The sequence below is a fragment of the Limulus polyphemus genome, unplaced genomic scaffold (assembly GCF_000517525.1).
Source record: "Limulus polyphemus unplaced genomic scaffold, Limulus_polyphemus-2.1.2 Scaffold461, whole genome shotgun sequence".
Lineage (NCBI taxonomy): Eukaryota > Metazoa > Arthropoda > Merostomata > Xiphosura > Limulidae > Limulus > Limulus polyphemus.
In genome coordinates, this window is record NW_013666071.1 from 366,745 (window position 1) to 389,255 (window position 22,511).

The 22,511-nt window shown below is 32.9% G+C and overlaps 1 protein-coding gene across 1 annotated transcript in view; it reads left to right on the forward strand.

Moving 5' to 3' along the window:
- Positions 1-4,054, forward strand: part of LOC106458423 (connective tissue growth factor-like) — a 49,107-nt gene extending 45,053 nt beyond the window's left edge. Inside the window, exon 5 of the mRNA XM_022384636.1 lies at positions 3,770-4,054. Within this exon, the coding sequence (XP_022240344.1) occupies positions 3,770-4,021 (252 nt within the window). The 3' untranslated portion in view covers positions 4,022-4,054. The remainder of the gene's footprint in view (positions 1-3,769) is intronic.
- Positions 4,055-22,511: the final 18,457 nt, after the last annotated feature.

Consider the following 22,511-nt stretch of genomic DNA (forward strand, 5'->3'; position numbering starts at 1 on the left):
CATAAAAATTATTTTATTTGTTCTTTATACAATTTTTATCATTCCGCAATATTATTAATATGATCAATATATCAAATAATAATCATTCTCTAGAAATATAAAAAGGACAAACAAATAAGTCCTTTTACTAGCTCGTCAGGACAACTACAACAAGGCCGCTGTATTTCTGAGCTAAATTACAACATTCGAAGATCTTCTATTGTCAAGCAGGAAAACATTCTTGGAGCTTAAGCTTTATAAAGCTGTGAATTTTTTTATTAGTTTGATAAGCAGGCTTTGAGATTTTCGCTAATTCTTTTGCAATCTCGTTGATTATGTTATGTTACACGGTAAAGCCGAAACAAATCACAATGTTGGGTTAAAACATTTATAATCCAACTTAAAGTGTGTAAAGTGGATATTAATTCGTCATTCACATAGGTCTCACTGAAAGAAAGTGTTATTATTAAAAACATTCTTATTGAACCTTTTTAAAAGAGTCTGTAAATGAGAGTAGCTTGTATTCGTTTTTTGTCGTTTTTTAAAAATAAATCATTGACATATACACTGCTTCGTGCTCGTGGAAATTGGGAACTTTGCAGCGGTCTTTTGATTATTTATTGGTCTCTTCAGATTGAGTTAAAGCCAACTAATTCTTCTTTTAGTTTACCCCTAAAATAGAGAAACGAATGTCTGAAAGAAGAAGCTTAACGTCTTTTATCTCATCCAGACAAACTTATTGGTGGTTATGACTAGAACAGTAACTTTGTATAACTGAAATTTATTAGTCGCTATTGGCACTATATTTGAGAATTGCACACCTCAGCGTCTGAAAATGTCTATAAATGTACCTTTTAAGCAGAAAAAGTGCTTCTGTAAAATAAGGGCATACATTTGTGTCCATCATCATATGCTATTGATTTTTGTAAAAGTTTTTTGAGTTTTATCATTAACGATTAAGGTTATTCTGCACGTGTAATTTTATCGAGATATCGCTACTTTTGTTTTCTTTTTTAATTTTGGTCTGTTTTTTATAAGTAATCGTGCACTTATTTTCCAACAACCTGCTCACTTCCTTACCCCCGGTGACTCAAAAGGTAAATCTGAGGGCGTATAACGCTAAAAAGCGTGTTTCAATACCTGCGGGAGCACAGCACAAATAACTCATTGTGTAAAGAATCTAAGTTTCAAATGGACAAAAATTGCCTGTTGTAGACACCTACAAATGTAGAAGATGACGTTTTGAAAGTCTTCCGCCTTTCGTTTTCAGGTGTAGTTTTGTGCTCAACAACTTACAAGAAACCGGCTAGAAACGTACACGGCACTCATGTGTTTAACTTAGCTAATGCCGAAAAGCATTTAGTTTACATACGTAATGTAAATATTGTGCTCGGATGTAATGTTTTTGAGTTACTTTTATGTTAAGTATTGTCATATTTTACTTCAAGTTTAGAGCACTGTAGTGATTCCAGCCAAGTTAGAAGGATGTGGAATGATACTGCAGTGACACTATTTAGAGAACCGGACTTTTTGTCAATCCGGGGTGTTGCCACGGCTGTTACAAATGCTGAAAATGTCACTATTCTAATTTTTCTGAATAGACTCAAACACCCTTACATGACATTAAAAATAACAGCTTCATATTTATTTGAGAATAATATAGAATAATTATTCAAAACGTATAGTAAACAAATAACTGTCACGAAACAAAATTCCGCTGGTAGATATAACGTTTAACTATGGTTTAAAAATGCAACTCGTATATTACTGGTGAGTTGCCTTCCACAGCCACTAGGCTAAAACTCACAACTTAAGAGCCTATAGAGACACGGGGAAAGTTGGAAATGGCGTAGCGGTCAAAACACTACCTCTCTGTTGGTAGCTTTTCCTCACAGCGAGTGTTTGAATTTCACTTTTGGTGGAATCTTATATAACTTTTGTTCTTTAAATTCGTTGACCTTTAATCCACATCTTGTTAAAACCAGGCTTTATTTAAAAGTTCAAGTTTTGTGTTTTTCAAAATTGTATTCAAAACAAGAAGTAATGTATTGCTGCTAAGTAGAATCTGTTAAATAATGCATTACCGGTAAGTAGAATCTGTTAAGTAATGCATTACTGGGAAGTATAATCTGTTAAGTAATGCATTACTGGGAAGTAGAACCTGTTAAATAATGCATTACTGATGAGTAGAACCTGTTAAGTAATGCATTACTAGTAAGTAGAACCTGTTAAGTAATGAATTGCTGGTAAGTAGAACCTGTTAAGTAATGCATTACTGGTAAGAAGAACCTGTTAAGTAATACATTACTGGTAAGTATAACCTGTTAAGTAATGCATTACTGATAAGTAGAACCTGTTAAGTAATGCATTACTGGTAAGTAGAACCTGTTAAGTAATGCATTACTGCTAAGTAGAACCTTTTAAGTAATGAATTACTGGTTAGTAGAACCTATTAAGTCATGCATTACTGATAAGTAGAACATGTTAAGTAATGCATTACTGGTAAGTAGAACCTGTTAAGTAATGCATTACTGGTAAGTAGAACCTGTTAAGTAATGCATTACTGGTAAGTAGAACCTGTTAAGTAATGAATTGCTGGTAAGTAGAACCTGTTAAGTAATGCATTACTGGTAAGAAGAAACTGTTAAGTAATACATTACTGGTAAGTAGAACCTGTTAAGTAATGCATTACTGATAAGTAGAACCTATTAATTAATGCATTACTGATAAGTAGAACCTGTTAAGTAATGCAAAGTGAAGCTGTATAGACAACTTGAAAAGTAATTTTACGTTAAGTGGAGTTACGAATTAGTATTCTTAACTTTGTTTAACGCAAACTGGAGAGTATTTTGAGACATTCTATAAAATTAAATAAAATCACGACCCATATCTCCAGAATATATTAGCTCAGTATTTCGTTATTATGTTTAATAGATAACATTGTTAGGAGAAACTATTACAGAGAAAAGCTTAAATATAAGTATAAACAATGTATCTTTGAAATAGTAATAAATATCGAATAAAAACACTAGGAATCCGGAATTTATTACATTAATGACAACAGGACAGAGTTTATGTTATTATTTAGTGTTGGTTAATCATTGAAAATGGCGAGGATTTTTTTTAATAAAGAGATCGTAATCTATGGTTTTGGAGTCGATAATTTTAAAGTTTCATAGAAGTATGGAGTGATCGTTATTCTCATTGTGCAATCGGATGCAAGACTCGGGTGGATTACTTGGCTTACATCCGCTTCTTGCTGAAATTACCATGTGCTCGTGTTCGCGTATTTCTAGATGGCATGTAGTTTTACCAATATAAGGTAGTTTTACAGCTACCACAAGTGATGATGATGGAAGTTAAGGAAATTACGAAACGTCCGTATTAAAGATGTTTTCAGTATTACCGTATTTTTAATATATATAATACATTATATTTCATTTTGTGTATAACTTCGCGAGATTACGTTCTCTGCCTGTTTTGTAAAACATTTTTATCCGAGATCATAAACTTGTATCATAACGAAGTTTTTATTTCGTCATCTCATTATGTTATTGTGCTCGTTACTTTGAAATGAATTTACAGTTATAGTCATTTGAACTATCAACCAATGAGGGATATGCGCTAGAATGATACAATAAATCTTTGTGTCACAACACCCTGATCATAGTATACAGATAGCGTAAGACACATATTATATAATAAATCGTTTTTCTGGATGCTTAATTATATGTTTCAGTATCATTTAACACATGTATGTTTTAACTCTTAATCCTTTCTCTTCTCTAAGCATCATCAACACTGTCGAGCTACAGTCCGGAATCTAGACTTCATATATCTGACCGATGGTCACAACTGTGTCAGCCTAAAACGCTATCGTCCGAAGTTTTGTGGCCACTGCTCAGACAAGTCTTGTTGTACACCTAAACTATCAACTACGGTCAACGTTCCATTTCGATGCTATGGCGAAGAAGAGGGAACGCAAGTGATGTCAAAATTTGTGATGTTTATTGTTAAGTGCGAATGTCATTCTAAATGTTGAGAAGGGGCTTATTTTCAACCAAATTTTACACTTCTGAAACCAGTGATTTTTTAGGAACTAAATTTTGAAGACGTGTTAGAAAGGAAGAAATAAAAGTATTTGAGTTTACCTGTTTGACAATAGAGGAGCTGGACCGATAGGCATGAGTTGGTAAAGACTCGTGATTCTTAACATGTTAAAAACAAACCACATTTTCATCATATTATCTTACAAAATGAAGACTTTTAGTCACTGCAGGTGGCGTATTAGTCTTCAAAATACTCTTGTTTGTCCTGACGAATTCAGAAGATGAATTGTTCAGGAAATAAGACAATCATGTAAAAAAATATATACCATGCTTTTAAACAACAACGTGCATCATACTCTGAAACAAACAACATGATAATGAGAGAAAATAGTTTCTGGAAAATTTTTTACTGCATTTAAAATGCTTTGTCAGTTAAAACATCGTGTAACGTTAACATTGTTATGTAGGTATACGTTGGTGGTAAGTAATCGTATGCACAGTAGGTCTTGTTGTCGTTTACCACTTGTGAAAACCAAAATAATGACAAATCAGTAAGTTATACCCGTTGATTTGATAACTCAATAAGTTAACTACGCTAATTTGTCATTCTTTGGTTTTCAATATATCGTAAGCTGCAGCTTGAAATTTAAATAAGTTAGTTTTTAATCTATAAATTACAATATATTGATATTGTTTTAACTCTCAGATCACTATAATGAACGAAATGTAAGTGTTAGGACACAAATACGTCACTGAATAGATAAATACACGTAATAAGCACGCTTTTAGACGAATGTTCAATTATAATTTAAACCTAAAAAAAATATAGCTTTATTACATGGCTAATTATTAATGAATTTCGCAAATAATTGAAGATGGAAGACTGTCCCTTCGTTCTGATTACAACTATGTAGAATTATTTGCGTTTAAAAGTATCGAATTGGCTAGGATAAATATTTAAAATTTGTAAATGTGCATCTATCGTTTCTGGGTATGGAAATGACCCATCATATTCATTGCAAGTAAAAGTCCCATACTAATAAGAAACCTTAAGTACCACGTTCTTACAGGAATTAAAATAAATACCACACCCGTACACAGGATAAAACTCTAATTCCATACCCTGTATGGTTTTGACTTCTTAATGAAAAGTCCAACAACAAAAAAATAGTTAAAATTTCTCAGAAAGAGATGTTTAAATGTGAGATAAGTTGGTCAGTTGTCTCGATCTAAAGATAGATATTGTTATAGTACTATAGTTGCCTTGATTTCAAGATTGGTATTGTTATCAACATAAATAATGTTAGAGTCAGAGAGGTGTCTTTGTTTCAAAATATATATTGTTAGAGCGAGAACGTAGCCTGGAGTTCAAGATAGATTTGGTTAATGTCAGATAGTTGCTTTGATATAAAGGTACGTACTTAAGATTTAAGGGTTTGTGAATTAAAAAGAACTAAAAAAAAACACTTAAATCCTATATATGCATCACTTTTACAAGAGGCTTAACTGTATTCCTCTGGTTTGCTGACCCAAGCTGTACTCATAAGACTTGAATAGGCGAAATTGCAGTCCACGGCAGAGGGTACAGCCAATCAGGGAATGCATTAGATCTCTCTTCAATTTTACCTGCAATGAAAGAGAAAAGAAATCTGTAACATACATATAAAGGTACGTACTGTCAGACAACGATAAACTTTAGACCAATATTACATGAATGTGATACAAATGTAACTAGAAATACTAGAGCATTGAAAAATATTGACATAATGTCCAGAACAGATATTATAAAACATGCAGTAACTGTATTTCTATCATACATACTTTTTTGAAAAGTGGGTTAAAATACAGAGATTTTTTTTAGTATCCGTTTATGACACCAGGGTGTAATTTTACGCGAAAGTCTTTCTATATTCTCTGTAAAAGAAATACAAAGGTATTGCTAAAGAATGGTTTAGAAATTTGCCTGCCTATGTAAAAGTAGGTGTCTAAAAGAAACACAGATATTAATGTTTTAGAAAGTCATCTTATTAAAAGTGTTTTGGAAAAAACAACCTTGATTTATATTAAAATTCTGTGTTTTTGTTCATAACCTTTGTTTTTCATAGAAAACAGTTTAGATATTTTAGATTCGAAGAGCACTGTGATTTTGAAGTTTCCCAGAGCTTTTCGTTCAATAAGTCGTTTTGCCAGTGAAGTAGTATCTAAACACCTAAAGCATTTTAGATTATTAGTGGCGATTAAAGAACTAAACATCTGAATCAAACAAACTACTCAAATTCCACCACTATATGTGACCTACTTTATTTATTTGCATCACTGATGAGTCGTGAATTCGGCGAAAAAATAAATTAACAAATAAGCAAAACTGCCATAATTGTTAAGGTGTCAACCGAAAGTCCTGGAATATTAAACGACACCTACCGAGTTAAATAAAACACTTGAAAATGGGCTGCATAATTAAAATATTAATTTTGCACTTTCAGATAATTTCAAATAAAGAGAATTGTTTTATAAAACGATACTTAAAACAGAAATATAACAGGTGTTTTACTTAGCAAATAAATATCACAATTTTGTTGTTGAAGATGAAGCACGTGTAGATAAATATACTGACTTCTTAATACATCTATTTCATAATGTTTCCTTCAGAAGGTAATATTTTTGATACTTTAATTACATAATTTATACATATCATTTCCATGCTTGTCAGAACGAATGTAGTATTACAGATTCTGGATCAAAGGGTCCATGGTTCGCGTTCTGTTACCACAAAATTGCGTTCCTACTTAGAAGTCATGGGTGCGTTATTAGAGTGACAGCCAAATCTCACTATTTCATTATAGTAGCGCAAGAGTTTATGGTGGGTAATATTGCTTAATTACCTTCTCTCTTGTCTATCTGGGGCCGTACAATACACAGTAGCTAACGTACTTGATTATGGATTTGCAGATTCGGCGTTCGCGTCCTGTTACCACTAAAATATCAATATCAAAAATAGCAATCCCCAACATATTTTCTTACTGAAACATCACAGATATGGCGGTAGTTGAAGTATGATGAGAGCAGAATTGAGTATTAGTGAATCTAACGATCTCTACATCCAGCAGGATGGTACCTAAAGTGTAACACATGATAGGGGCCATAATCTACGACCTTGTATTCCATCATATTCTTCTGCATATGATGTTATTACAGGTAACAACTCTCACCCTCACCATTATAAGATAATTGACACATTACTTCAAGATTGGTTAAATTTAATTGTGCCTGTATAGGATGCCCTTTATAGACGCTTCACATTCCATCAAGTGACTCCAGATAGAAAAAATGCCTTGAAAACAACAATTTCGGAGGAGTATTCCAGGATAAGTTAGGACCTTGTCAATCGTCATATGCTACCTCGATGCCAAGCTAGGACCTTGTCAGTCATCATGCTACCTCGATGCCAAGCTGTGCTCGTTGCTCTTAGTGACTATACTCCATATTATAAAATCATATCTACTAACTGTTCATAGGATGAATAATCTCTCGTTTGTATTTCAAATCACGTGACTGGTCATCATATGTCTCTTAACAACAGTTTTGCCTTGTCTTACCTATAATATTACAAATTTCGATTGTCCTTTAATTGGTTTGAGATAGTAGGAATACAGTGATTGGAGAAAGTATTAACTAATAAATTACGATCTGTTGTCCCCTTAGTACCTTATTAAGATTACAGTCTGAGAGGATGTTGTTATTCTTGCGTAGCTACATGTGATACTATTGGCAAAGTGGCCTTTTAATGTTTTAGTATGATAACAGTGTAGGTGTAAGCTGTTAACAAGATGCTACTACATTAAGATATTTTGAATTTCGCCCAAAGATACACGAGCCATCTGTGCTTACCGTCCCTAATTTAGCAGTGAAAGACTAGAGGGAAGGCAGCTAGTCATCACCACCAACTCTTGGGCTACTCTTTTACCAACGAATAGTGGCGGAAAGGGCGAACATGTTTGATAGGACAAGGATTCGAACCCGCGACTCTCAGATTGCGAGTGAAGCACCCTAACCACCTGGCCATGCCGGGCCACATTAAGATGTAACACGACTAAACTATTATTCTTTTGGAGTTTTAGTAGGATTAAAGTCTGGGAGACAGGTATCAGCTGGAATTCAGTGGTACCTACAGAGAAGACATATAAGGAGCAACTTCTTGTAGACATTTTTTTAGGGGAGAAGAGGGAAGATGACTGATGAAAATAAGTGATAAAAGTGTAAGTAGATTACTGGTTGAATTATGCAATTTTTGTTTTAGTTATACCACAACTATACGGTGGACCGTAGTTGTTAGAGATTGAGTGTAACCTATCCGTATCTTATAAAATGTTGAGTGTAATGCTATGGTATTATATTTTAAAGATGAGATAAATGGTATTGAATCTAAACAGTCTTAGCTTACATAAAATGTAGATGTATTCTGATTATTCTAAATGTTATTTTACTGATCTGCTCTTTACCAAATTTTAAGCGAATAAGTACTAAAAAGTCATGAATAAGCAAACTTTAAGGGAGTAACTACTAAAAACTCATGAATGAAAATAAAGAACAATGTGATAAGATATGCCAGCCACACTAGGTTTGCCGTATCCACTGTCGACGAAGCCTTTTGACTAAAACCAGGGCTCATCAGGCCGGCTGGGATACGACAGATGTAGTAGCGGTCTAGGCGCTGTGTTAATAGGATTAATCATGGGAAAAATATGTTAGCCTGCTGTAGCTACATTAAATTATAAAACGACTGGTATTTTGTTCTTCTAGTTTAATAGTATTACAGTATAGTAAAATGGGATTGGTCAGATATCACTACAATATAAGTCGCAACTGTTTTGCTATTTTTCTGGTGTGTTGGAAGGATAGGATTAGATCTTAGAAAAGATGTTAGCCGGATGTTGTCACATTAAATTGTAACATGTTTTCGTTTTTATTCTTCCGGTGTGTTGGTAGGATAGGATTAGAGTACAATAGAAGAATGTTAGCCGCTTGTTACTACATTAAACTGTAACGTGACTTTCTTGTTGTTCATTTGGTTGATAGAAGACGTGTTAGCTAGTGGTAGCCATATTAAGATTTAGAATGACTGGCCTGTTTTTCTTATATGTTTTTATCAAAAGGACTATAGATTGGAGAATGTAGGTACATTAAAATTTAGCACAACTAGACTTCCGTTTTTTGGTTGCATTAAATAGCTATTAAATGTAAGAACGTTTTCGGGAATGTGTTTTGTACCATTCTGACTACAAACAAAACATGAGATGCATTTTCTACCCTGAATCCAATGTGTTTTGCATCAATCTGAATATAAACAAAATCTTAGAAGTACTTGTTCCACTCTTAATCCAATGTGTTTTGTACAATCTTACTATAAACAAGGTCTGAGATGTATATGTTTTACTCTGAATCCAAAACAAAACTTGCTTGAGTATTTATCCAAAACTTCGTAAGCTGAAAATAATGTCCATGTTTGGAGCCTAAAATCATGTTTTGATCTTAAAATCAATAAGAAATAAAGTTCACTATTTTAAGTATAAGAAATCCAACATACCTTTAATAGAAGTATGAGATATTTTTCTCACTTTGTGATAAAATGTATTCCCATTTCATAGACAGTGGCTACTATAGAGGATTTTTGTGACGTCATAGTTTCAGATGACAAGGTTTTATGTTAGCCTATTTAGAGAAGAACATTACTGAATGAAAATGTTATTTGTATTTTAAATTCTACAGCTTAAAAATTCTGTATTTTAAATGAATAAGTATTTATCAAAACACGATGTAAAAAAAGTTTTTGAAACTTGCGGATAAATTGGTGCACGGCCAGATATATCGATGTTTATATCAAATTTAATCGTAGAGTTATTAATATGAAACGTGTTGTGAAATATCATCAACATGTTGGGACCATTATCATCGATATGACAACTTAATACTAATGTTATATCTAAAGTAATATATATATATATATATAACATACAATTGATTAAAATAACATAAATCGTTTATTGTTGGATGCCAGAAAATATGTTTGATGTAATTACGTGATTAACATAATTTATGATTCAATTACGTGATTAACATAATTCATTAATCTTTTAAAATTAAATCAATCACCTTTTTCTCGAATACTTGTAACTTATTCACCCTTTCAAAGTATGCAAATGAAATATAATCATTCTACCAAATCAGTTATGACAAGATATATCAAGATCATATTGAGGTTAATCTAATGTTATTCTACAAACAAAATTTGTTTTTATTTTTGAATTGCCTTATTGGCTGCACAATAAATATTATATAAGGTTTGTTTGTTTGTAATTAAACACAAAGCTACACAATGGGCTATCTGTACCCTGCCCACCACGAGTATCGAAACCCGAATTCTAGCGTTGTAAGTCCGCAGACATATCGCTGTGCCACTGAGGGGGCATTATATATGGAGAATTACTTGAATCATTTTGTAAACACACCTCTCTCTTCTTTTAGTTTTTTTTTTTTTGTCATACACAAAAATTATGACTTCTATATATGAGGCTAGAAATAACATTCATTCGTCAGTAGTCTATTACTGTAAAATTTGAAAAATGTCTTAAAAATTTAAGAACTTCGGGTCCTTAAGCTGAGGAAAACCGAAGATTTGGTGGTGGAAACAACTACAAAATAGTCATGAGGGATTAATTCGCCGAAGTAATTAGATGAAAAGTTATCAGTTCTCAAAAGGAACGAGATACTGAAATCAGTGTTTTCGTTCTTTCAAACGTATGATTCCGAAAACGATACAGCTGAAGGTCGTACATATAACAGACATCCATAACGCATTTATCTCTTGTTTTATGTTTTTAAGTTACTGGACAATATTCGAGCTTATCGTCTTCTATATAATCATGAATTACCTGTAAAATAACATAACTAAAAGAACTAATATTAAAATAAACGACCTGGTATGGCCAGGTGATTAGGGCGCTCGACAAGTAATCTGAGGGTCGCGGGTTCGAAATCCCGTCCCACCAAACACGCTCGCCCTTTCAGTCGTGTGGGCGTTATAATGTGACGGTCAATCCCACCATTCGTTGTTAAAAGAGTGTCCAAAGAGTTGGCGGTGGGTGATGATGACTAGCTGCCTTCCCTCTAGCCTTACACTGCTAAATTAGGGACGGCTAGCGAAGATAGCCCTCGTGTAGCTTTGCACGAAATTCAAAACAAACAACCATTAAAATAAACGTTATAAAAACAATAATTTCTTCAGTTTATTCAAAATCCTTTAGTAAATATATAAAGGCGGTTCACGCGAAGCAATTAAAGTAGCGTAACATCTACGCATAAAAGGATGGCAGCGTGGTTTACAAGGGTTCCTAACTCATGAGAAATTTGGGTTAATAAGCGTCGTCAACGTAACTTGAATTACACCAGCAGATATATGTAAACAAGTACAAAGTATTAATTTCTAGATAATGTTCCTTTCATTATCGAAAATATATGTTGTTATCATATTTAGATTATCCCTTTTTAATCATTCGTTTCATAGTTGTGACACACAAAGCTTTTAAGATGTTAAAAATGTATGTTATCAGTTACGACTTAAAATCACTTGTCTTAGACAGATATTGTAATAGAAGTTGTTTTGATTTCTATGTCTTTATTAGTTTGATTATTAAGTGGATCATGTATTTATATGGAATTTGTTCAAACTACCGATGCGTGAAAATGCTTAATATACGGGAGGTTTTATGAATAATATCTGTCATTTATTTTTAAATAATTTTTATTTCTGTTAATACTTTTATATTTTCTTGCTCAAGAATAAGGTTTTTGAGAATACGTTTAGCAAGAATAGAATAAATGTTTCATTTAGTTAGTCATAGGTGTTTATTTAAAAAATGTAAGTGAACGTGCGTAATTACTTGTCTGTAAATATTTCTGTTAATTGTCTTCGCATAACTTAATGTAACTAAGTTACATCCAGTTACATCCAAGAAAAATAACTCTTTTTGTTTATCGTTGAACAGGTTTTGTAAGATTTATGCATGGAGTTTTTTTAGCACTTGCTGTATCCTTCCGCTCTAGCGTTCTTCTATGTAATAATATAACTTTTGTATATTTTATCTTACCGTCAACTTAGAACTTTGCGTCAGTTTAAAACATAAAATTGAGAACCAGATTTTAAAATGATAAGATGAAATATATTCACATGATTTTAAACAAACTCTTCTGGTAATTGTTGATGTAGAACACGTGGATAACTAATGAAATATTATTTCTATACAAGTCCATGATATATGTAAATGTGCTAACAGATATAAAACGCTAAATGAGAGTCTTACAAACTTTTCAATTGAGATCTAACTTATTTCTAATATGATGTCAGATGTATTGATGTTATTGTTTTATGTTATTTTATGCTTCAGATACATTTTCTGTTTTCCAAAATTCTCCTCTAGTTTTTACATAAATTAATTTAATGACGCTTTTGATTTGACAACAATTTCTTACTTGCTTTTCAATTTAAATTGTCATAATTTCATCTTTTATTTCTGTAGACATTATTTGAGTTTTAGTTCTTTCAAGAAAGCAGAAACGTAAATTCTGAGTTAGCTAAACAATTTTAACATTCTACTTATCCAGATTCATTAATGCAAGGTTATAACAACTATTGCCCCATAACTTCTATTTCTACATAACATATAAAGCTACTGCCCAAATAAAACTTAAAACGTTTAGCATAGAAATAACATAGAAAATAGGTGGAAAACATCATTATCGTAGCTCACGGGAGGGTCAGCGGTAATTTTACGAACGTACAATGCTAAAACTCGGGATTCGGTTCACCGAGGCTGACAGAGCTCAGATAGCCCATATTGTAGCTTTACTTTAAGGAAACGACAACAACATTAACGTTGCTTATGTTCACTTCTATAAACGTACGTAATCTTAGAGCAAGAAATAATAATAATAAAACAGAACGTCAAAAAATAAATATTATTCTGGGTTAACAAATCCTTTTTTTTTGTAATTTCTTTTTAATTCCTGGTTGAGTATTTAGTGTAATATCTTGTGTACACGAAGTTGTTCTTTCCAATAAAAATAACTAAAACCAACAAAGCATTCTGACTGATTTGTCTGGATTTCACGTGTTTCCAAACGTATCTTTATTGACACTACTAAAGCTGATATGTTATCTTCTCAGGTACTAATTCAAACTAGAACTGATGTTGACCTTAGTCAACTAACTGTTAACACACATTAGTTGGAGATACAAAAGATAAAGGTTAGGTGATGATTTAGTAATTTATTAAGTGCTTTATAAACTAATATGTTTATTCCTTAGATGCATGATTTTCCAATAAAAATAACTAAAACCAACAAAGCATTCTGACTGATTTGTCTGGATTTCACGTGTGTCCAAACGTATCTTTATTGACACTACTAAAGCTGATATGTTATCTTCTCAGGTACTAATTCAAACTAGAACTGATGTTTTATGTCCTTTCATAAACTACCAACGTAGAACTTGTCACTGATTTCTAGCGGAATAAAAGGAAAGTTGCACGAAAAAAACTAGATATTATAATAATATATTTCTCAATAATTAACTGCGTCATCCTTCTAGAAGTTTGTAACAAAATGATGACTTTTAGACGAACGCCTGTTAATGGAAGCAAATTGGAATACAATAGAAATAATTGATATATTTCATCATTCAAAACGCTTGCAAGAAACTAGTATTTCTCTCTCGCTATTACCGAGAAGTAGCTAGACAAATTTTATGTACCTAGACTGTGTCTGGAGGACAAAGCTGCGTCCACTTCTTTTAGTTGTATAAAAATAAGTGCTAGCTATAAATTATTTCCGCTAGTAATTTATTTCCGCTAGTAATTCTATCCCAGGAAACTTCGTTTAATTTTATGTTTACCAACTTGGCTCAATTACTTCCAGTGAATAAAGATAATTTATCGGAAGTTTGAGGTTGTTCGCGTGGAAAGTTTTAGCTGGGCATAATGAAGTGTAGACAAGATAAAAGGACGGGTTATTTTGTCTGTGAACCTGTCTCCAGAGATAGTTATTTTAATATTCGACGATCATTAAGTTCAATTAGAACTCTATCGAGCAGCCATATTCAGTAACTTGTTACCAACCTGTATCCACTAATTATTAACTTTAAAGATTAATTTCCACTAGTCTTTGTTCCAGGATATTGCTTGTCACTAACACACACGTGCCTCTTTGTAGAGAAGCTTTCAAAAGAATCAACCAATCGGCGACGAAATGTGACGAAACATAAAAAATTTCTACACGTTTTTTTTTTTTTTATGCCAGTAAACATGAGGAAAGTTTAAAAGTAAAACTAATTTTATTCATGGTTAAGTTGGAGTTAGAGAGAGAGAAAAATGAAACATGCAAACCATTTGATAGAGTGAAAGATTTAAAATTTTTAACAAATTATAGAAAATCTTTCATGTAGGTGCTTCAGCCAGATATTTCAATCATGTACTATAACTTCTTGTACTCAGTTACACATCTGAGCTATTTATTAATTGTTTAAGAATGTTTCTATAGTAGAAAACACTGTTCCCTTTAAATGCAAGGTTTAGCTGTTACTGTATTACAGTTTATTCCGGTCAGGTTATTGTTGGTTAGCTGCCTTCCTTTATTTCATTCATTCAAAATTATGGACGGCTATGGCCAAATAATCCTTTCTGTAGCTTTGCGGGTCCGGCATGTCCAGGTGGTTAGCTTGACTCGCAATCTGAGGGTCGCGGGTTCGAATCCCCGTCCCACCAAACATGCTCGCCCTTTCAGCCGTGGGGGCGTTATAATGTGACGATCAATCACTATTCGTTGGTAAAAGAGTAACCCAAGAGTTGGCGGTGGGTGGTGATGACTAGCTGCCTTCCCTCTAGTCTTTTCACTGCTAAATTAGGAACGGCTAGCGCAAATAGCCCTCGTGTAGCTTTGCGCGAAATTCAAAACAAAACAAACGAAACTGTAGCTTTGCACAATAATTTAAAAATAAACAAACCAGACGGTACTATTACGTGAATTCTCTTTTTTCCAAGAGTAATGGCAACATTGAAAGTTGAAACCGTAAATAATTCATGCTTCTTTCTTAAGCACAATAGTTACTTTGAAGACATACAATGCTATTACTGCTGGTTTATCGTGTTTCTATTTTTCAGTGATAAGAGTTATCATGATGTCCAGATACAGTTTAAGTCAAGTAGACTCACCAAGGTATAACTTAATCTTATCCAAAAAGCTACGCTAAACTATAACAAACATCGTTCATATTATATGGACATACCACAAGCAAGATACAGCTCAGCTCCACCGGAAAACCTACATAAAGTTATAATATATAGACATCAAATAAACGTACCAGTACCATGGGGTAGCCCAATTTCTACTCAGAAACATACACAAAATTACAATATATATATACACACGAAATAAATGAATTAATACAAAAATGTAGCCCAATTTCTATTTAAAAACCAACATTAGGCTATGACGTAATAAACAACATAATAATAATAAAAATATACCAGCACCAAAGCGTAACTTGGCAGCACCCAATAGCTAAGTGCCAACGTTGTCCGTTATTTCATCTTTATATACATGGACTACTCTGGTACTTACATACGATCTTTGTTTCTATTGCTATGCATTTTTCATCTTTCCATGCATTGGAACCACTTTTCATACAATCTTTCAATTAACATTTTACTATCTCTCATTCATTTATTATAGTATTTACCATGGTTGTTACAACTTTAACCATCCATAATTTATCGTATTGTGGTCCTCCACTCGGTAATAGGTATTCATCTGCTTTGAGCTTGCTCTTCTCTTTCCTAAAATTTTGGACGTTGACGACATCCAGAATGAGAGTAATAATAACTGTCGCAGCTGGAGGAAGGTATTGGCTCATAAAACCAGCAACATTTTACGTTCATTCAGAGCTAAGCAATGCTTAAAGTGTGACAACTTTTCATGTAACAGACGCCAGATTCTCAATCGATATGTTGTAGTTTCCAAATCTGCTTGTATCTTCAGCATCTCTCTTGTTTATTGCAGCTGTCGAAAACCTGCTAAATTTGCATTAGCCATTGTAAATGTGATGGTTTATTTATCTACAAAGACAGTATACTGTAAGTTGGATATTTATGTAAATAAAAGCAATTTCTTTCTTTTTTAAATGTAAACGTTTCTTTAATGTTATACTGATACAAATTTAACCCTCCAGTGGCACAGCGGTATGTCTGTGGACTTACAACGCTAAAAATGATGTAATGATTTGTTTTGTAATCACAGCTTTGTAACCGACTGATGCATTTTTAAACACACCCATCTTACAGACACGGACAGATAGATAAATAAATCTTTATATGATATTTAAACTGAGCTATTGGGGTAATGGAAACCTACATTTATAGATCATGTAAGAAAAATCTACATGTACGACAAGCGTTTACATTTTCCATATTTTTAACATAAAATTAGCCGGTTATCATAACTTCTAAATATTCAACAGTATTCACTTTCTGGTCAATCAGTTACTTCTAATTATTTTGCTTATCAAAGATGTGTTCAGTCCCCTTGCTAACCAAATTATATTTAACAATATAGTTTGACTGTCAGGTATGTAACTGATTTGTTATGCTCCAGTTAACTGTGATTATTTTTTCGAAGTAAAATATTTCCATCTGGTTTTGGAAGAAAATCCTGAATCCTGAAAGATGTATTCTCACTAATTTAATCTGAACACTGGGAAATCTTTCGTAACAGAAGATTAGTCCGAACATGTTGAAATGTGTTTATATGTTACATATACAAAGTGAGAACTCCATAAAGGAACTTTATACAGTATCTATAGCTTTCAGATAAGTTGGCGCTTTATCACGTGCTATCAGTATTTTTTCTTGGGTTAAATCCGCGAATACACTAAGTAGTCCAGCCGATAGAAATGTGGTTTTCGCATTCAAACATAGATTAAAGTTGGCTGAAAAGAATAGCTAATGACCGCTAGACCCGTTAGACTGATGCATTAAGATAAATCTCTAAAAAGTTTGAGTGCAGTTCTTTACTTCTGCCTTTCCGCGGGAATACCGACTGAATGTATATAACTAGAAGATAATAAGTGTTTCAGTTGGTAAAGACGTAGACTGATGTCATTTCAGATGTCCATTTTTCACAACTACCATAACATATTTCGTATAACCATCACCATTTCAACTGTTCATTTTTCACAACTACCATAACGTATTCCGTATAACCATCACCATTTCAACTGTTCATTTTTCATAACTACCATGACGTATTCCGTATTAACTGAACAGTTGAAATGGTGATGGTTATACGGAATACGTTATGGTAGTTATGAGAAATGGACATTTGAAATTATGATTTCAGCAAATCCAGTGAACGGAAAAATATTCTTACATACATTTATGGGAGTTGCAGATTTAAAATAGGTGTTAGATTTAAATATTTCTGTTTCTGTGAAGGTTTATATAATGTAATTTACTACTAATAATAAGAAGCAGTTATTCATAGGGCTCTCATGTCAGGTAAAAATGTCAAGAAAAATATCTGGGTAAACAGAAGGATAGAAAACTCTTTCTTTCATTTGAAATTGTTATGTTAATACGGAATACGTTATGGTAGTTATGGAAAATGTACATTTGAAATGGGGATGTTAATACAGAATATGTTATGGTACTTATGGAAAATGGACTTTGAAATGGCGATGTTAATACGGAATACGTCATGGTAGTTATGAAAAAGCTGTCGTGTTTATGCATGTATAAAAGGGTAAAAGCTGTTTATGTATGGGTAATATGGTTGACATCTGTGTGTGAGACAGTATTAATGTAAGGGTAATATGGTAAAATCTGTCTGTCGCAGTGTTTATGTATGAGTAATACGCTAAAGCGTGTCTGTGTCCTCCCTCCCTTACGGTAGCCCAGCTGTACGTCTGCGGGCTTATAACGCTAGAAGTCGGGTTTCGGTACAACACAATGGTAGCCCATTATGTAGCTTTTTGCTTATTAACAAACAAACAAATTGCCTCTGTCAGTGTTTCTCCTCAAATCATATGATGGTAACGTTTGATGAAAGTTTGATGATTTAGGAAAAATCCTTTTTTTATATAATGATTCGATCCCAGAGAAAATATCATTTTTGCTTTTCTTAGTGCTAATAGTAATATCTTCCCATTGATGCACATACATGGAAGGAAAAGGTGAAACAAAATGTAATCACTTCCCAGAAGTTGGAGATACATTAGTCAACTTACTATTACCACACATTACACAACTTATTGTAACAATACCTTAGTCAACTAATTGTTAACACACATTAGTTGGAGATACAAAAGATAAAGGTTAGGTGATGATTTAGTAATTTATTAAGTTTTTTATAAACTAATCTGTTTATTCCTTAGATGCATGATTTTCTGTTTACATTCGCACTTCGAAAAATTCCCATGCGTTAACAAGACAATACATAGTGAGAATTAAAAATTACTGTTCACTTACATATTCATACTTAATGAGCAGATATTTAAGTACAAACTCAGACAAGCCAAATTCAGATTGAAAAATCTGAGATCTCTCTTGAAAGATAAATTCTGCCTTAAATCAACATTTCCAAATAAATCCTATTACACTTGAACTACGACACTACATTACACTATACGCTACTCTTATGCACAAGGCGAAATGATAATTTCGATAAAAGTTTAAAATCAGAATATAAAACATTGTCATGGTGCGAATAAACTTCCATATTTCTAAAATATAATACTAATAAAGTATTAAAAAATCATACTCCCTGTCTTATAGCCACATTTCAACCTTATTCATAACCTCTTCCTTATACAAATAACATGTATTATTTTTATATTTCTCACACAGAAAAAAAGCTAATGAAAGAGTTGCCCCCAGTGGCATGTGTGCGGACTTACAACGCTAGAATCTGGGATTCGATACCCGTGGTGGGTTGAGCTTTGTGCTTAATTACAGACAAACGAAAGAGTTTCCAAGGCTTTTGATATTTACTCTGGATTTAACCAGAGTTTTGTTGAATTTTACATATTACAGATATCACTGAATGGCTTATTAAGGCAACCTTTGTTTGTAATCTTCTTTTTCTTACTCGATTGAACAGAAACACCTGGCTCAATTTTCTATCAATTAGTCTTAAGTAGGCGAGTCAACTGTATCGCTGAAATTATAACGAAAAACTAGTTTGGTTTGAATTTTGCGCAAAGCTACACGCTAACCGTCCCTAATTTACCAGTGAAAGACAAGATGGAAGGCAGCTAGTCATCACCACCCACCGCCAACTCTTGGGCTACTCTTTTACCGAAAAATAGTAGGATTGATCGTAACATAATAACACCCCCACGGTTAAAAGGGTGAGCATGTTTGGTGCGACCCTCAGATTACGAGTGAAGCGCCCTAACTACCTGGCCATGCCGGGCGACGAAAAATTGAAATATATGAATTGTTTACATGGCTTTGAATTAAAATACATTAACTTACTTAAGCAGAAAGTGATAAATTACAACAAACCTCCGGTGAGAATGATGTTTATTCAATTCTTTAGTTTTTGTTTTAGGCTTAAACACGCACGATAATTATAGAATAAAGCTCTGATTGTCTCAGCTTATACTTCCTTTTTGTTACGTTTTGCGTAACAGGGTGTATTCTCCCTGTTTATGAACGTATAGTGCACCTTATTCACGCTCTAACAGATTTATAACAAAAATAGTTTTCTTACGTTCTAAAACAGACTTCTGACGTAGATTTGTGAGATAAACTCTGTAATTACTTCACACAAAGTTGACGTCAAAATATCGTCAAAGCAACCTGTTGTTGTATTCAAGACGTAATGGGCCTGGTAATTAGGGTGATCGACTTGCAATTATTACAACTTTTCATTTACTTTAGAAGGTTTTAGTGCTATTTGTGGTAAGTTATTATTTGTTCTGAAACATGAAAATCCGTAGCTCTATCTATATGAACATTAAATACAACACAGATTTTAAACTATGGAAACATTTGGCGTTATCAAAAATGCAATTATACGGATATTCTGTGGTAATTACCAGCTCATGTTATTTAAATTTGAAGTAGGAAAGCAACAGAGCAGTTTTTATTTGTTCATTTGAATAGAAATATATGTTTTTTTTAAATTGAAATAAGAAATTTTATAGTAGTTTGGTTGACTTCTCATTTTTTTAATCTATAGGCAAAAAGGTTGAATTGTTATAGTAGGCTCATATCTCCTAAATTGAAAGTAACAAATGCTGGAGCAATTTGCTCCAATTACCTCTTTGCTAATTTAAATAGAATTGTCTTGATTTACTGTCCTATTTATTAGATGAAGTGATTTGCTCTATTTTGTTTTCTATTTACTATTTTAAAGACAAATATTTGGATAATCTTCTCAGTTGAAGTAATTTTTTTCTGTTTCAATCCTTACTAATTTAAAGGGAAAAGTTTGATTTTCTGGTTTGTTTATGCTTTATCTTTTTTTTAAAATGACGAAATTCTAGAGTAGTTTTCAATTGTCTTATTTGTAGAGAAGAATCATTTTAGCCAGAGTCTGAATACATTGTAGTGCTTATTAGTTTGGATACATGGAGATAATCTTGCTAACTTGTCATTAATGGTGCAGATATTCTATTTCTTTGTCACCATCTGCTCAGTTTTGGGGTCCACAGGACTCTAAGATATATCTATTTGCACACACATACTCACAGACACGTTTTTAAACGGTGTATAAAATCATGAACTGTTCTGTCTTGGAACTTTATGATATGTGATATCATAGGCTTTTAAAGGAAACATTTCAGTAGAGTAAATATTTTTAATACAAAGGTTATTTACAGTTTGTAAGTACACGCTTATAAAAGGCCTTAAATCGACGAAGAACATACAAATAACATCTTTGCTCTGATAAACAGAAGCGATTAACTTTTGTTTACTTATTTCTGCGATATAAATAAGTTGATTGATCAAGAAATTATTATTCCTTGTATATGATATTGTACAATCAGTTTTGATCCCTAATATATCGTTTTTATTTATTACATTTATGATAATTACTGAATTTACTTTGAGTTCCAATGCTGACAAGGGGAAGTGCGTATGTATTTATGTACCCAATTACTATAGGACATTTTAAGATGATATTTCGGGCTTAATTTGTGATATTTTAATAAAGAATGCAATTTATTGAGTAGAACAACTATGAAAACAAAGCCTATGTTTTAACGAATAATACTTTTTAATGTTATTATAAAAGCGATGAAATCTGTATCCTTCTTAACAGTGATGCTTGTTGAAGCTATCTAAATTACATGAGCAAGACATTTCACAGATTATGAGCTGTAGGTAAATTTCAAAAAAGGTATGGTGGACATTATCTGTACCTGACTCGCAATATATATATATACACACATAGTTATAGAAATAATTTTTAAACTGGCAAAGAATAAGGTTATTAAATGCAAGCATGAGAATTCTACTTTTTTGGTCTGTGAAAATGTACAGTAACAGATTATAGTTTATATGGTTATTGGTTATAATCCAATCATTAAGTTCCACGCCAACCTATAAAAATACAGGCATTCATAAAATCCAATGGTGGTCCTAATCCAGTGATGATTTCCAGGATATAAAAATTTAGGTTGGTCAAGGATAATACTCCCATGCGAAAAATTGCAACAAGACTCAATGAGTAAGTAGTAGATGTATGCAAGACTCTGAAGAGATCACAACAAACTGGTACTATTAACAAAAAAAAGTTGTTGAGGGAAATAATTAATAAATCTCAATGTGACGTTAGGTATCATGAGATAAACGACGGTCGGGTAAAGACCGCTCCAATGACCTTGCGATAAATACAGAAGTGGATGTTCCCTCGAGAAAAGTAAGATACACATTAGAACGAAGTAGTCCCAACGGACGTTTAACTTGCCTCGAAAACCGTTGCTGAGTAGAAACAGTCAAACTAAAAAGTTGGAGTGGTCATTGGACATGAAACGTTGGAAGAAACTAAGATGGGGGACGTATACTCTTTATTAATGAGTACAAATTCGAACTGTTTGTCAAGAAGGAACGACAATTTGTTCGGCGGCGAGAAGAAAAAAGTTGTCAGTGGACAACATCTTTAGTGAAGCATGGTGGGGACATTATAAGTTTGGAAACGAATCTCAGTCAACAGTGTCGGTGATGTACAGAATGTTTGACACCTTGACTGCTGACAAGTACAGGCAGATTCTGATACATCATTCCATTCCATCAGGAATACGACGCATTCATCGGGCAGAGAATTCATCATCCAGTAAGACAATGATCTCAAAAATAGAGGAAATGTGGTTAAACGATATTGTGACTGAAAACTGTGGCTAAGTTACTGTCACCATAAACTAGTCAACTT